General features: G+C 47.1%; 1 protein-coding gene across 1 annotated transcript; it reads right to left on the reverse strand.

Moving 5' to 3' along the window:
- Positions 1 to 16,995: 16,995 nt before the first annotated feature.
- On the reverse strand, positions 16,996 to 17,565 carry LOC104582332. The gene has a single exon (XM_010231795.3). It carries the CDS (start codon positions 17,563 to 17,565, stop codon positions 16,996 to 16,998), a length of 570 nt encoding a protein of 189 aa, XP_010230097.1.
- Positions 17,566 to 17,841: the final 276 nt, after the last annotated feature.

Here is a 17,841-nt window from a genome sequence, read left to right on the forward strand (position 1 = left end):
TCCGTCTGGACTCAGGGAGTGGGCGTTTATATAGCTTTTCGTTATTATGCCAGCGTTTTCCTTCCTGTGTCCCGAACGGGCCGGAGGGCAGCCCAACTTGGCGGACTGCTACAGAAGCCCAGCTGCAGTTATGTTTATGTTTTTCGGTAAGTAACAGATAAAAGATCTTTGCGGTATTGCAGAACACGAGCAGTTGTTTGGTCTGGTGGCTTTGTCGCACGGGTGTGTAGTTCAGGTCTTGGGTTTGAAATCTCCCAGCCACAATTTTTTCCCTCGCTTATGTTTAAGTTCAAGTGTGCCCCGCGTGTCAGAGTTGTCCCACTTATCGGTCAGGAACTCTCAGATGTCGAGTGTCCCATATGTCAGTCCGTGGGCCCCTCGAGAGCTGGGTCCCACTAGTCAGTCAGTGTCTGGTCCAACATAACTTGTGAATAGTTGGTTCCTGCCAATGGGTCCCACGTGTCATTGGAATGCTAGGCTGGACACACGTGGACAAGATTGGGTTGTCCACTCATACCAATGCATCATAATTTACAGGTAGATCGTTTTGTCATTTTATGACCATTTCACGTGACGGAATTATGACCTTCTACAATCAAATGGTCATAAATATTCAGGATTTGGACCCTTCCAAATGCTCTATGACCATTTGGTTCGAAATGGTCATAAATTCATGACCATTTTAGCAATCGTCACTACGAGAAGGTCATAAATCAACACTTTTCTTGTAGTAAGAAGGAGGAGAGCTTCTAATGTCTAAGTGAGGAACCCCTCTCACAGGAGGGGTGGAGCCTCTATTTATAGGCTGGGAATGTTACACTGACAAGTGGGGCAAAGGAAACCCTAGTTACTCCTGGGCCCGCCGGGTATGCCCATGGTCCCCTCCGGATTGTCCGGGAGGGGACAACGCAGCTTTGTGCTTTTCGTACTGTGAGACGGCACGCACTGTAGCCATGCCCCGGCCTTCGTCATCGTCTTTCTACGGCGCGTCACTATGCAGTCGTCGAGCACAGCGACGTGAGCAACGACTGCTTTTCCGTCATTAAAGGAGCGTTGCTTTATTTGAAGCCATGCAGCCATGAAAAGACCGTTGGCATATCCCGGCTCCAGCCGAGATTAGATAGCTTGTGCTTGTCCTGCAATCACATGAGGCAAGATAGGGATGTCGGCATACTCTTGGTATGCCAGCCTGTTAGAAAGTCGGCTTAACAATGCCGGCTTACTTGCTTACATCAGCTTTGCTCTTGCTTAGCCGGCCAAGATGTGTCGTCATGACCCTACGTACCCGGGGTCATTCCCCCAACAAGAACCCTTTTCTTTGTGGCTTGTCGGCCGGAGCAGAGCCCCAGACCCCTCCAGTCCCAGATCTGTCACTATCCCAGCTGTTGAGGAATATAGCCGGATCTGCCTGCCATCTTCCGAAAATACAGCACCAGAGCAAATGTCATCTATGGACGGCTGACGTCTTCAATGAGGATGGCGCCAGCCACTGACCACCTATACAAATCTCCCTGCTTACCTAGATGCCACCAGAGAAGGCAATCCCCAGGCAGGAACGAAGAAGGGAGAAACAAACATCCAATACGGCACCACCGCCGCTGCTGCCTCGGCGCCGCCACAAGGAAGATAAACGAATACCCACATCCAAGAGAAGGATGTAGGAAACGAAAACGAGTGCTCCCAGATCCAACACCAACAACAATGGATACCACCTCGTTGGAGAAGAAACTGGAGCTTTATTAACCCCCGCCATCTCCATCGCCAGAAGCCGAAGAAACGGACGACAGGAACCTAAGCTGCTAACCTAAGCAATATAGCTAAACAGATCCCCCCGATGGAGCCAACGGCCTCCCCTCCACCGGCGACTACGAGGTCATCAGCAGAGGGGAGCCGCCAGAAACGCCACCGGAAAAAACTCCTCTCCTCCTGTAACCGCCCTGCAAGGAGAGAGACGGTGCGAGTTGAGGGCAGGGGTAGTATTGTTGGAGTGAACTCACGACCACCGACTCAAATCTTTATAAGTGTAAAGATAAAGATGTTTGGTTTCCGCTTAGGCCTGGTAGATATCGAAATTCCGCTAGGCCCAGCCCGAGCGCCGTGCAAAGCCTACACCTGAGACGGACGGGCTACATCGAGGGCCCGAGTGAGCTACAATCGACGGCGCGTATGGGCCTTTTGTACTCGGGACTGAGGCGGCATATGGAGGCCGAGCTGCATAGCCCAAAGCTTGGACCAAGAAGAAATCCCACGCGCCAGACCCAGCCCAGCCCAGGTATCGTAGCTCCACCCATTTCCAGAGAACCGGCCTATGGAGGCCGGGCTGCATAGCCCAAAGCCTGGACCAATAAGGAATCCCGCGCGCCAGACCCAGCCCAGGTATGGCGTAGCTCCATCCATTTCCAAAGAACCGGCCTGGCGTGCAGTACGTGCAGAGACGACCATGCACATGTTGGCCTTTTTTTCGTTTCTTGTTATCACTCAGCCACTCTATCTCATCTCCAATTCAAATGCCGAATTAAGTTTTATGAGTTCCACGTCATTCAGAGAAAAGAAGATAAAACATGATATACAATAGATTATCTCGACTCCTAGTACCATATTTTGCAATTAATGTTTAAGTGAATAAAATTAATTTATAACCTTCTCGTGGTACTTGATCACATACATATAGGGCAGCTCCTTTTCTAGTAGTGACTGTTCAGGGTCTGCTCCTTTTCTAGTAGTGAAAAAGGACCGTCGGAACGTGATCAATCGAGGTCTGGTTTTGAGGAATCATCGAAAAAATTATAGGGGCAAAATTTATAACCTTCTCGTGGTACTTGATCACATACATATGGGATGCCTAAGTGTTGCTGTTCAATATAGGGTTCCTACATATTATTTTTGCACAAATTTAGGAGCTAGCTAGCTAGTGTTTTTTTAACCTATCTACATTTTGGATTCAGATCCTCCAAAACTCCTGGGGATCGACTTGGAACAAACGAAAAGTAGATATATATACATACATATATATTGCATAGCTAATATTGAGTGTTAAGTACAGTTAGTCATGTTTGGCCTTCGAACACAGCCAAGAGAGGGAAACAACAGGTCCACACTATACATGTGATTAATTGGAATGATGTGATGTTAATGTATGATGGTTTTTAGCTAAAAATATGTATAAAAAAATACTTTGGTGAGCTGATATATCTGCAGCATGCATGGATGGACACGATGCACAGTGGCACCGATTATTGATTCTTGTGCTAGCTCTTGATGCATTCTGGCGCCTTTTCCAGAAAGGACAGTTAGTAGCGGACAAACGTCGACCTGCAGCCATGATGATGCCATCGACAAGTACCAGCTTTTGTTACTTTCCTCCGCTGCGACCAAAACGCGACAAGGTGATAGATATTGTTATGTTCTTTGTTTTGTTATGGTGATGTTCATTTTTAGGCCTCGATTGACTCTTCCCACTGAAAAAGTGGAATAATTGTAGGGGGTCCTCCTGATAGATATTGATCTGAAAAAAGAGCCAAAAACGGTGTGAGATAGATCTAGCGTCTGATAAGTGATAACGGACAATACGCTGCGTGAAGCCACACAGCAAGCACGAACGGCTTGGGGTTTTGGGTACCTGTTGCCTCCACATGCAACCGGTCTCCAGTAGCCAGGAGCCCACCCAGCGATAAGCCAACACACATTACTTCTTTTCGGTGCCCCTTCTGTTCAGCTTTCAGGACGGTATTTTCGGAAAAGCTGCTCTTCCTCTTTCCGGAGAAGCCGTTCTAAATTTTTCGCTAAGTTTTTAAATTAGGTTAGGCTAACCTAATTTGAAAGTCTAACAAAATTTCACATGCGGCTTCTCCAGAAAGCTGGATGAGAACAGCTTTTCGAAGAAACTCATCGTAGAAACCGAAAAGAAGGGGAACGACTGGCTAGCTAGAAGTCTATCCGTCAGCTTGTGGGGGGTGTCATGTCCTTGAATATCCATCAGTTTATTCTGCTTGGTGTGAAGACATTATCTTATTGCTGTTTCGATGAATGGTCGACCTATATAGCACTCAACCACTGTGTAGTGCACTTGGTGTTACCGGCCGGCAGAGAAACAATTACAAGCAGCAACACTGCATCTTGGGCTGATATCCGGAATAGAGAGAGGTAGTCTTGCCTGCCTCCCTTCCTCATCTCCCCTTCGCCGACCCCGCTGGTAAGATCTGAGTTGGAAGGGGAAAAAAATACTTTCTTCATCTTAAAATAAGTGACGTGAATTTGTATAAGAATATATGTGCCTACATTTATAGGAGTAGTCAGGCGCTAATTGTTTCTCCCCGTCACAGAGACTTTAATTTCTGTTTGGAGCTGCTCTGAGATTGGCGTCCAAAGACAATTCGTTAGAACCAAAGACGCACACAACCCACACACACCGTCTCTTTTGCCATATAAAGTGTGGCTAAATTTATTTTCTCAACAAGCCTAATTAATTAGCACTATCAGACACCTTAGATTTGACAGGCCCGGCCTAGTACCAATGAGAAAATCAAGGCGGGAGAGGGACACCACACACGCTGCATGTGCATCGACCCTTCCAATTCATTGGCGTCATATGTTCATGTCTGCCGACCGATAAACTGAAATTAATGAAGCGATGGAGCTTAATTTATAATTTATAATTGAACACAACCAAGGCATGGCTTGCAATTATGCTATACTTATACTCATGTAGTTGGGAACTTGGGCTCGATTTGAACCAATTGAGCGCGCGCTAGCTTTTACTAGAATAAAAAGAACAAACCACTGTATTTTTCCTCCAATTTTTTATAGAGAAAAATACTTTTTTCGTCCCTCAACTTGTCAGAAAGTTTATTTCTCGTCACTCAAAAACAATTCATACTTTTTCATCCCTCAACTTTTAAAACCGGACACTTTTAGTCCTTAAAGCTATCCGAAACGGTTTGTCTAGCCACGTGTACGGTTTGTACTTAATCCCGTGACTGCCGAGGCCGTTGAAATTGGCCGTCGTCGTGCTTTGGATCTCGTCCAAGCACTGGTTGTACTTCTCCTCCATCTGTATCATCCATATCTTGATTGAAAAAAAAAAGTGAAAAAACTACGTGAAAACCAGACACGTGGCTAGGAAAACCACTTTGGATGGACTGACGGACTAAAAGTGTTTGGTTTTGAAAATTGAGGGATGAAAAAAATACGAAATTTTTTTGAGAGACGAAAAGCGAACTTTCCGACAAGTCAAGGACGAAAAAATTACTTTTCTCTTTTTTTTTACAACAATGAGATTACTGGCACTTTGGAATTGCTTTACACACTAGCCCCACTAGCTATATAGGCCAAGTCACCCAATCACTTGCCGATCCGATGCATAGAGCCGCACAGCAAGCAGCAATGGCGAGTTTTGGGTACGTGTTGCCTCCACATGGAATCAACCTCCAGCAGCCGGTAGCAACCCAGAACAAGCCAAGAGACATTCGGTTTCTGGCAAGCGTTTACCAAGTCAACACAGGTATCTGCAGCATTGTAGTGTAGTACTCCGCCAGCGATGACCGGATGGCTGTTGGTAGGATCGATGTGTACGTCTGTGACAGATCACTGCCACAGAAAAAGTTACCGGTCGAAAATCAACATTAGTAACGGTCGGGCCCCCGTTATAACGGTCCATCATCAGTGACGGTCTCTGCGACCGTTACTGATGTATCATCAGTGATGGACGGCCCGATCCGACCGTTACTGATGTACCATCATCAGTAACGGTCGCTTTGTCACGTCAGTGTCGGGCGAGCGACCAACACTGATACATTTTCAGTAATTAAAATAATATTAAAATCACATAAAATACACAAAAAATACATAGAAAAATATATATTTGAATACACAGCACATCACAGCACAGCACAGAAAAATACATAGCCACATCATTTAAAGCATACAAATGTATATAAAGCCACATCATTTAAATCATATAAAGAATACAAATGTATCTCACTTCACGACATTGATTACAAAGTGTCAAAATTTTATAGAAACATATAAAGAATACAAATGTTCATTTCAAGTTTGAAGCTATTGTTGTGGGTGAACCCCAGTCACCACTTGTTCCACGCGTTCGTAAAAGTCCCACTAGGCTTGATGACCTCATTGTTGATGACATGGGCGAACTCCCTTTGAATGTTATACACGACCCATTTAGGTAGGTGTGCCATTTTCATTCGGAGCCGCCAGTACTCTTCCACAACCGTGATTGACCCCTTCCACTCAGGTTTGAACATGCTGGCATTCTCCATAAGGATGTGACAGCAGTAGTAACCACAGTACACACTTCCGAACGGCTGTTGCTGGCAAGGGAACCTATGGTTGTGGTGAGGCTCGTCTTTATATCCTTTACCAGCTAGTTTTCCCTTGGTCACCACTTTTCAGGCAGTGTAAATGAGTGATTTGATGGGTTTCCAGTACCGACCTCAAACACCCTTCTTCGGAAGTAGTAAATCGAAGTAGTACACCGCGGACCAAGGCAAACAAATGAGTAGTGTCACCCAATGGTCTCTGTTTTCAAAAGAAACAAACTTTAGTATCTAAGGGTGTATAAGAAAGACTGAATTAGAAAAAACAAACGGTTTTATATATAAATTCAACTTACTCCAAATTAAGGAAGAAGATGATAATGTCGTGGTCTGCGTATTTCTCCAGACATGCCACCAAGTATTTAGATGCCAGGGTTCTTGAGGGATCCTTTTCTGGTTCAAGACCGATGCCACCGTAGTTGAATACCGCGGGGTCTAAAATGGCTGCTTTTTTGACCTTCATTCGCCACATTTCCCTTATTTGGTAGGCAGACCACAGCCTTAAGAGGTTGATATCAAGCTTTTGGCGGTTGAAGAGGTGGAACAGTTCGTTGAACTCCACACCAAAGGTGATAAGACGTTCCTGAATGTTCCCAGTTTCTTGGTCAATGAAGCCATAGTCTCGTGGGATTCGAACATTGATTTGTTGGGCATGCTGTTGAGAACCAGCTGATGCTTGCATGTAGAACTGATGAAACTCTTGCATCTCTCTGGACATGCCACACAAGGAATCTTCGGTGACCATCGGTCTTCCAGGATAGTAAATAAGAACCCGGTCAAACTCCCTAACCACGAAATAGGATCCGTCTTCGAAGCTCTGGCCTTGATAGGGGTTCTTCATGAGAATGTCAGGCCTATTGTCTTCCCAGACTCCAGTTATGTCAGGCACATAGTGCATCTCATCTTGATTGACATTGGAGGAGTCCTTGATGGTCTTGCCACCGCGCCCCCTCTTTTGATGCCTCCTCTTATTGTCCCATGCCTTTTGCTCCTCTGCCTTGTACTTGTCATCGATCTTGCGGCCACCCATGGACTCAGCGGCACCCAAGAAAAAGAAGGTAGGAGGGACGCTTCCAGCCTGTGCCGACCCTGTGGTCTGGCTATCTTTGAGCTGTGGAGGCATCGACATTGCCTGCTCTTCATCTCCGCCGGCATCGACAGGAGGAAGTATCCTAGGGGAAAGGCCGAGCGGCGATTGAGAAGTACCTTTGTGGGCGGAGGGAGATGGAGTCATAGAGGGCCGACGCTGGTTGTAGAGAGATACCAAGCTCCTAGGCCACATAATGCGGTAGTTTGGACAACCGCCTAGGATATCCACGCCATCCTCCGGAGGTAGCGGTATAGCATAATCACGATGGTCGTCGACGACGGAGTCCACCATCACTCACTTGTGTGTCGATCATAAGAATGCAGTGCACCAGTGGCGGGGATTGTCTAGATATCAGGCGGCCAATGGCATCTACAGGCTTCCCAGGCTTGTCTACGTGGATACGACACTTCACCGGTGCCTGCGAGTAACAAGAAGAAGGTAAGGAGTGGAAAAGAGTTTGAAAAGTATGCTTACAAGGATGTTGTCGCTCGGACCCGAATCGTCCCGGATGCCCTCGCTTGGGTCCGCTTGGCTAGCGGGGGGGGGGGGGGTTGTCCATGCTAGGAGCCAGGCTGTAACCTGGGGTGTACGTGTCATCGTCTTCCATACGTGTGTCGGAGCCGGCGCTGCTCTTCAGCAGGGTGCTCTTTCGCGGGGGAAGAGGAGGAAGAGGAGGAAGGAAGTTCCTCAAATCTTCCACTCCTCCCCTGAGTATGGCGTCAAGGGCGGGGTGGTCTTTGGCCAATGCCGACACCAAATGATGGACGACTTGCACTGCATATTCTCTTGACACCTCTTGACACACCATAGATGCCTGCTCTTGCGCCTCCGCCTTAGCTTGTTCTATTATTTCAGCAGAAACGGGGAGCTTTTTTTGGACCCTGCTTCGCTTCGGAACAGGCGGAAAATATTCATCCCAGCAGGCCCCTTCGCCTTCCCCTAGAACACGGCCCGTGTGCTCCGCCTTTTGCAAGCCGGCGGTCACAGCCGACTCCCACCTCTTGCTCTGCACGGAGTCGGCGGATGTTTCTGACCTCTTGCTCTCCTCCCATTTGCGGGCATTTTCCTGTTATCATATAAGACAGGACGTGAGTCTATACGGATCCTGAGTGTCATGATTAACGCCGAAGTAAATTTTTTAACAGGCGGCTGCATTGGCTCAATGCCCGCCCACTCCTCTGGTGTCATGTGCTGACGTCCATATTCTCTAGCACGTTGGTCCTCCAGCAGATTATGCACTGGAGGCACCCTTCCTGCCGCCTCGAGAATTCGGTCCTGCTTGTGCCAGACCTTCTTCTTCCATTCTTTCCCTGCACTCCCTAGCCTGTGGTTCAAGAGCTTCCTCGCACGCGACGCCCTCATATGTTCACTCTTCGCAATGAAGGCAGGGTCAAACAATTCCTTCTTGAATTTTTCCCATTCGGCCTCATCAGTTATCGACGACCATTTCTTCTTGATGATCTCATAGGGTTTGTCCATCCACTTTCTAGCGGTGGTTTTCCAATTAGCAAGACCATTCTGCACTGCTATGTTGACGGACGCTAGGAATCGCTCGCGCCACTCGTCAGTGACTTGGAACCTCCTTGCAACGTCCGCGATGCACGTGTTTCTAACGACTTCGGAGATGTCACTCCACTCGTCGGTGATCTTGCAATATTTATGTGCAACGGCTCCACAGGTCGTTGCGAAGGCTTTCTGTGCCCTCTCAGGCGACTTCGGGCGGCCTCTATCAGAGTGCCGGGTGACCACGTAACAAAACTCCTTCAAGTTGTGGCTCCCCCTCGGCGTCTTTTTCCTTGGCTTCTTAGCCGTAGAAGCAGTTGGCTGTGAGTTACTCTCTTCCACCCGTCGCTCGTTGTCACGCTCTTCTGAACGAGAGCTACCTTTGCCAGAGCTAGGTTCGCCGCCAGAGCTGGCAATTTGCTCTCCCGATGAAGACTCTTCATCGACACGATCTACCTCCTTAGAAGCTACGTCCTCGAGAACTGATTTCTGGCTACTCTTGCCCATTTCGTACCTATGCCATCAAAACCATCAAATATATATCGGCCGAAAATTTCGGCATGACCTATGCTTAAAAACTCGCAAATTTTGTCTACTAGGAGCTCGAAACCTACATAAAAAACCCACCCGCATATGTACACTCTCGGCACGATGGCTGGCCCCTTCTCCAATGACCCGACACGATGGTTGGGCCCACAATTCACATAAATGAATCACTTTCGAAAGCAAAAATTCATCACACCTAGCTAAAATCATATACAGCATGTATATAGCATAAGTAAATAGCATGTATATAAATCCTAAGTTACTCTAAAATCATAAGTAAACAACATGTATATAGCTAAAATCATATACTTGGTGTATCCCAGCATGTATATAAATCCTAAATTTCACTGTTCAAGGGTCTAGAAATGAATTCCAAATTGGTCTAATGAATTCAAAACATGGGCTCCGAGGTACTGTTTCACTGAAATTTGCATGATCAAAATTTCTGTGCATACTTTCTGTCCTACAATGAATTGGTACAATGAATTTCTGTCCAACAATGAATTTATGTGCATACTTTCTAGACCGTTACTGATGTGCATAATTTCTGTCCTATACATCAGTAACGGTCACAGAGTAGTTGACCGTTACTAATGTGCTCCTATGCTTGTTAGGGCAGCTGTACCAATTTAAATTTAGAAAACCTGTCCCTTCGAAATTATGTTTGAGGAATAAATTCATGCATTTCTCTAGTATTTGTTCTACATTAAATTCAAAAAATTCATCACATGCATACAAATTTCACACATAATTTCACTTAGTACAAAGTTTGCATTCAAATTCAGTACGAGTACATTACAATGTGACTACCAGTGCTTCTCCTTCCTTCGGTAAGTCATAACTTGACTCCTCGCGGTAGTGCTTCTGAGGTAGGGTTTTTGTGGTATTTTCTCGCTCTCCCTCCCATCACTTCTTCTTTTTCCTCTCCTTTTCCTCGTTAATATCGTGCGTTCCGCTTCTTCATCATCTGCGGCGGTCGTCGAATCATGGAAACCTTCGTAGTCTTCTTGTGAAGTAACTCTGTCCACTCCAACAATGCTTCTTTTCCCTCTTCTTACTACGACGCGGGCTTTATTTGCCGGGTCGTCTATGTAGAATACCTGCTTGCATTGTTTAGCAAAGACCCATAGTTCCTCTCTTGCCGGGATTTTTCTCACGTCAACTTGTTCACGAGGGATCTCAGGAGGTAGCACCATCGTCGTTAACCTGTGACTTTCTTCTTTGTCACCTTTGGTCCATCTTACACGGAACATTGGAATCTTTGTGATTGAGTACTCCAATTCCTAGATCTCCTTGATAACGCCGAAGAACGCTTTGGTTTTGCTGTTGTTGTCGGTCGTGGTCTCAGAAGTCATGACTACACCACTATTTTGATACGTGCTTTTACGGTCCTGAGACGCAGTGTAGAAGTTATAGCCGTTGATCGCATATGATTGCGAAGTAGAGACATGGTAAGCAGGTTCCCATGACAAACATGCAATCGTCTCTTCAGATTCATTGGTCGTCTCCCTGCTGTACCAATAATTCTTCAGCCACACTGCGAATGTTTTATTGTGCTCCCAGTGGATCCAGACTTCTCCTCTTTTAGGGTTTTCATTTCGCAGTTGTTCCATGTGCATTTCCTGATAAGCCCGGCAGCAATCGACAGTTTGCAACACAACCAAATGTGCTCTTTCAAAGTCAGCTTCCCTTCCTCTTCCTTAGACATTAAGGAATGTATGTCCAAGGCCACCTTCGCCATCGAGCTTGCCCTTGTGCCATGAATCGGGAACACCTATTGATTTCTGATCGGCCAACCAATCCGTGCAGAACTCGATGCACTCTTCTGCCCTAAAGCCTTCCACGATGCTACCTTCCGGACGTGATTTGTTACGAACGTAGCGCTTCAGAACCCCGTTGTATCGTTCGTGGCCATACATGTTATGCAGGAACGAGGGCCCTAGGGACAAGATCTCATCGCATATGATATCGAAGAAAGATGGACGGAAGAACATCTCGAGCTCGCACAGAATCTGTATCATACTATCCTTCAGTATCTGGCATCGTCTAACGGTGATTGACTTCTGCGGGATGCTGTCAAAGAAGTCAGAAAGCTTCATGATTGTCTCCCTTACGTGCGGCTCCATGATACCTCTGATTGCGACTGGAAGTAACTGAGTGAGTATGACATGGTTGTCGTGAGACTTCATGCCAGATAGCTTGTGACTCTTCATGTCAACTAGATGCTTGAGTTCAATGGGACTTTAATGCCCTGCAGGCACTGACACATCCTATGCAACTCGTCTTTGTGCAGGTTGTAACAGGCAAGACGACACCGAGTGGTCACCGTCACGAAACCATTCTTGTCGGCTGCCGACACTTGATCTTTGCCCCACAACTCTTTTCTGATAGACATGAGTTCCAGGTCCTTCCGTGCATTGGGTCCATCTTTCGTCTTCTCTGGAATGTTCGTCAGCAACCCCAGCATGCTGTCGCATACATTTTTCTCCACGTGCATGACACCTATGCTGTGGCGGTATTCTAAATGTGCCCGGTACTCCAGGTCCTAGAATACGGACCTCCTTTTCCACACGACGCCTTCAGGTTTCTTATATTTCTTCGCAGCAATCTTTCCGGGGACAACCGCAAGATCGTTCACAATTTCGAGGATTTGCATACCAGACTTCTCCTTCAGCGCTGTCCCGTGCTCCGTCTTCCCATTGAACCTTTCCTTTTCATTCCTCCAAGGGTCTTTAGCATCCAACCACTTTTGGTGGCCCATGTAAACAATTTTGGATGAAGCGGGCAACTTCTCTGATGTCGTGTTTTCCCCGCACTTTGTATAGGCCTTGTAGCCATGTGTCACCTGGCATGAAGTATTTCCAATCGCGGGGTAGTCATGCACGCAGGTCAAAAGCGCTGCTCTCATGGTGAAGTACTCCCTCTTGTTTGCGTCCCAAACCACTCTGCCCGGGTTCCAAAGCTGCTTCCGCTTATCCTTCACTAGCTGCAGATACACATTTAGGTCAGCTCCCGGCTGCTTTGAACCCTGTATGAGCATGCACATGTGGATGTACTTTCTCTTCATGATTAACCATGGAGGAAGGTTGTAGACAAACAAGATCACTGGCCATGTGCTGTGCTTGTTATTCATGTTTTCGAAAGGATTTATCCCGTCAGTGCTGAGATCGAGCCTCAGGTTTCTGGGCTCTGCCCCGAAATCTGGAAATGCCGTGTCGAAGTTCCTCCACTGAGTCCCATCGGCAGGGTGTCTTAGGATCCCAACTTCCTCCACACGGTAGTGCCCGTCAGGATCGAATGCAGCCTGCGCCGGATCGTGATAGACGAGATACCTCGCGTCCTTAACGTTCTGCATCCAACGCTCAACTCGGCCACCTGCCATAAGATATCAGACAGTCTTTGCCGGCCTGCCCTTCATCACTTCTTCCCCATCGTCTTCGCCACCTTTGGCGTTTTTCTTCTTGTATCTCGATGCACCGCATATGTGGCAGCTCTCATGGTTCTCGTACTCTCCAATGTATACCATGCAGTCGTTTGGACATGAATGATGTTTCACACAATCTAATCCAAGCGGGCATGTAATATTCTTCGCCTCGTATGTGCTCTTGGGCAACTTGTTTGGCTGTGGAAAAACCGAAGCAAGGTAACTCAACAAGTCCGTGAAGCCCTTGTCTGACCAGCATGATGCTGCCTTCAGCCTCAAAACTTCGAGCGTCACTTCGAGCACGTTGTTTTCTTCGCCAGGTCCATCATACAAGGGTGTGTTTGCGTCCTCCAACAATTTTTTGAACTGAACAGACTCTGCCTCATCTTAGGGGTCCTCCAGCTGGTCCCGTAGGTACGGGTCATCTAGCATTTCGGTAATCCTGCCACGTGGAGCTCCTTCACCTTCCACATTAGTCTCCTCATCGACCCTTGTTTCTTCCTCGGAATCATTCACCAGATCATACCGCGGGACATCATCATCTTCGCTACCGCTATCGACATCAACCGCATCCTCCCCGTGACAAGTTCAGCGAGAATAACCTTCCACAAAACACGATGCCAGCACGTGCATCTGAACATCTTAAGGCTTCATCATGCATATGTTTCCACATTTGCGACATGGACAAACGCATCATCACAAGTCATTTTCGTTCCATATCACCTTTCTCGACTCCAAAAAAGACCGTCCATTCGGTTATCCATCGAGCATTGATTCTTTCCTTGGCGTACATTCAAGAACGGTCCTTCGATCTACAACACAATACACAAGAAAACACACAAAGCAAAATAGTTAGCCTAATCATTGACAAGGGGATTAAGGTGTTAATTAACCGGGGCTAACTAAAAATTTGAAATTAGAGACATTCGGAGAGAAATTGGAGGCCGGCGAGAAAGATCGGGGGGAGAGAGAGCTCGCAAGGGAGAGGGAAGCTCCGGGCGACGACGAGGAGGCCGCATTTTGGCCGGCGACCGGAGCTCAAAAATTTGAAATTGGGGAAATTCGGAGAGAAATGTGAGGCCGGCGAGACAGATCGGGAGGGAGAGAGAGCTCGCAAGGGAGAGGGAAGCTTCGGGCTCGAAGATCGGAGCTCGCCGGCCGCCGGAGCTCCAAAAATGGAGCTTGCCGGCCATGGCCGCCCGCCAGCGTGGGGGGGGGGGGGGGGGAGGAGGAAGGGAGATTGAGGAGGCGCTACCTGGTGGGCTCACCGGCAGCCATGGCGCCTTCGGGCAGCGCTTCACCGTCGCTGGGGAAGAAGGGCCGCAGCTTGTCCGATACGACGCGCAGCGCGACCAGCTGCGGCTCTGCCCCGCATACTTAAAATGCGACAATCATCAGTGGCGGCGGGACTTGCGCGACCGTTACTGATAATAGGGGGTACATCAATAACGGTCGCGTTAGGGCGACCTTTACTGATGCGTGGTTCGTCAGTGCTGGTCGTCTCTTAATCGGCCGCCAGACATCTGTGGCGGTCGCCTCGCGCGACCGCCACTGATGTATGGCTGGGGGGGGGGGGACGGGCAGACCACGCTCTGTTCATCAGTAACGGTCACGGCCGCGACCGACACTGATGTTGTTCATCAGTAACGGTCGCGCCGGACCCGACACCGTTTTGTAGGAGTGGATGTATTTAGATTGATTGGTGAGCTTAATTACTACTTAAACAACAGGGCGAGAATTGCCCCCCAGCATTGAACCTACGATAGGCGACGCTTGGCCATATTTTATCTGCTTGCTGTGTTTGCCTTGCCAGTTGGCACCACTGTCAAACTCTGCAGTGCCAGTAGGCACAGCAACCTAGCAGCCAGAGGATATATTTATTTCTCCATGTTTGGGATCTTTTAGTACTCTAGTACACTATTTACCACAAGCTTAAAATTTAACAAATACTCCCTTCGATCCATAATAAGTGTGTCTTAAAGTTAGTACAACTTGATACTAAGTTAGTACAAAATCTGAGACACTTATTATATATCGGAGGGACTACTCTAGCTGCATAATTTCGTTACCGATTTTCCCGAACAAATAATTAATTTCTTTGCAAATCTTTTAATTTATGGGCAGCATAAAAGATACAAAATGTGGTCATTCACAACAGCTACCATGATGGATATACATTTACAGCCAGACACATTTAGTTTTTCTTCTCTAGCTAATTAAATACAGAAAGCGATTTCTGTTAATTTTTGCACCTACGTACATACATAGTGCATCATCCTCAGTTCCTCACATATGCATGCACGTGGATATTTTTTTAATAATTTTCTGATATATATTATGTTCTTTTTAAACAACAAAGTAACATGCATGAGCACGTACTTGAGCTCAGGAGCCAAACAAATTACCCCTTTCTTCTAATTATTGTCATCTTGTGATCATTGCAATCAAGGATGAGTAAATGGTTCCTCTCATGAGTGGAGAGCACATTTGGATCAGAAAGAAGAAGAAAAGGTGTTCATGATAGTTGTCTCTCAAGCTCAAAAAAGAAAAAAAATGATAGTTGTCTCTCACTGTTTCATATTTCTCTTTTGGGGGGGATTTGGGGATCCAGTACCAGAATATCAGAAAATCCGAAACATATTTAGCAGTGGATGTTTACTAGATAAGGCCTCGGTTTGGTTTAAAGTTCGATTTTAGTTAATCATCATGAATCATTCCACAAAAGGAATGTAACCTCTTTATTAACTATTCCCCTCATTCAACCGGATTTTTGTCGATCTCGTCCAAGTTTGACAGTACATACAAAACACTATGCCCCTTGTTTAGTCGATGATCCGGTTTTATTTATTCAGTCCACCTAAAGGAAAGATCAACATAATTGTGGGCACGCTTACCTATGGGACATTTCATAACTTGACGAAAGTGCTCAAGTGGCTCATAAAAAGGTGGTGTTCTATCATTAAGGGGTACATATACTATAGTGTGTAACACGGCGAAAAATAGAAGAACAAAAACAATAGCCCTAAAATATTACCTATTCGTGAATACATACATGGCACGACAAAAAACTATCACATAGTGTGTAAATTGTTGCGGTATGAACTTAAGTGAGTCTGGCTTTGTATTAATGAAGCTTGCTTCAGTGCACCCGTTTAGAATATACATCCTCCAAACGGGGTATTTCCATATAGATTTTGCTAAAGAAAAACGTTAAAAGAATTGTAGAAAGACCTCGACGGTATAAATACGTTATATCCTTATGCATTGATCGGTTCCACATTAGCTAGGAATGAATGTCGTATTATTATTTGCTTGTTTCCAAGACAAATGTGGGCTCATGAACTGAAAAATTGAAATTTTAAGATAGACAATATAAACTAAAAAAGGGGAAGTATCTAATAAATCTCATCGACGAATTAAGCAGTGAGGTTGGGGTCACTTCCTTTAAATATTCATTTATAGTACAAGAAACGATTGCTGTCTAGTAGTAGGAGGTAGAGCGATAGTGAATTAAAGGCTCGTTGGGTATCTTAATTACTCCGTAATTACTAGTAGGACGCCGAAAAATGTTGATTATTAGATGCATATATTTGCCGGTCTGTGCATTTTTGCCGGCTCTGCCGTCTGCGCGCAGATGAGTCCACAGCAGTACGTGTCCGGTCCCATTCTGAGACCAATAATATTAGGTCCACCGCACTTAATGTTTTTTTTTGTCCAAGCCGTCGTACGGACGGTCCAATCGATCGCATGCATCACATTCACATGGGCAACAGAGAAACGATGGAAAACGACTTGGTAGTTTGTCTGCACTCGTGCAGTTATATCTTTAGCAAATTGAGCGTCAGAAAATGTACATATATACAAATTATATAAAATTGTACTACGGTCAATTATTTATCGCACTGCCGTACATTACATAGCTCGATCGATATTCCCGGTTCGACCGAAAAGGGTATTTACATGCAACAGTAGTAGCTTTGCTAGGAAGACAAAGACACCAGCAGCAGAAATGACACACACAAGATCGAAAAATAGAAAATCACAAAGGTAAACTGAATGACACACAACAAGAACATGGATAATGGGAGTAGAGCTAGCTAGAGGCGGAGCTCGAGGTCAAGCGTCTCGCCGGCGCCGGCGCCGGAGACGGAAGCCCTCGGCCGGCTGAGCATCTGCATCTGCATCTGCATGTCCACGGCCACCGCGCCGGCAGCCGTCTCCGGGAGGCGAGGAGCGGCGCCTCTGCCGGCCGCCGCGGCCCACCTGCCGCTGCCGCCATCAACGGGTGGCCCATGGCCATGGCCGGCGTGCGAAGCGAGGCCCGCGAAGGGCCCATGGCCGTGGCCGTAGTAGTGGGCCTGGTCTTCTCCTTCTTCCCCGTAGGGGTCGCTGAAGCCGGCTGCCAGGCGGTGGTCTTTCCTGTGCGCGTTCTGGTGCCCCCCCAGCGCCTGCGACTTGAGGAACGTCCTGTCGCAGAAGAGGCACTGGAACAAACGCACATCCTTGCCGCCCACGCGCGCCGTCGGCGTTGCTGCCTCAGCTAATTGATCCTCCCTTGACCTTATTACCTGGATGCTTCCCGCCGGCGCCAAAGACAGCCAAAGCTCCGCCGCCGCTGCCGCCGCTTGCGCGTGGAACTGCCACGGCCGAGCCCTGCTGCTCTCCATCCAAATCTAATTCCAGAGTACTGTTAATTAGTACTACAAGCTAGTGAGTACTGGCTGTGGCTAGCTACAGTGTTGCTAGGTACCAAGCTGAGAATGCATGGGGGCGGCGGCGTTTCTAAATTGGGAAGGGGATCGAGAGGAGGACGAGCGAGGACGGGTGAGCAGTGTGCTCTCTGAGCTAGCTGTGTGAGTGCTGTACTACGTTTGTAGTAGTACTGGCTGGATCGAGCTGGGACTGAGAGAGATCGAGCCGAATGAGATGCGATATCATATGAC

This window comes from Brachypodium distachyon, chromosome 1 (genome assembly GCF_000005505.3).
Source record: "Brachypodium distachyon strain Bd21 chromosome 1, Brachypodium_distachyon_v3.0, whole genome shotgun sequence".
Lineage (NCBI taxonomy): Eukaryota > Viridiplantae > Streptophyta > Magnoliopsida > Poales > Poaceae > Brachypodium > Brachypodium distachyon.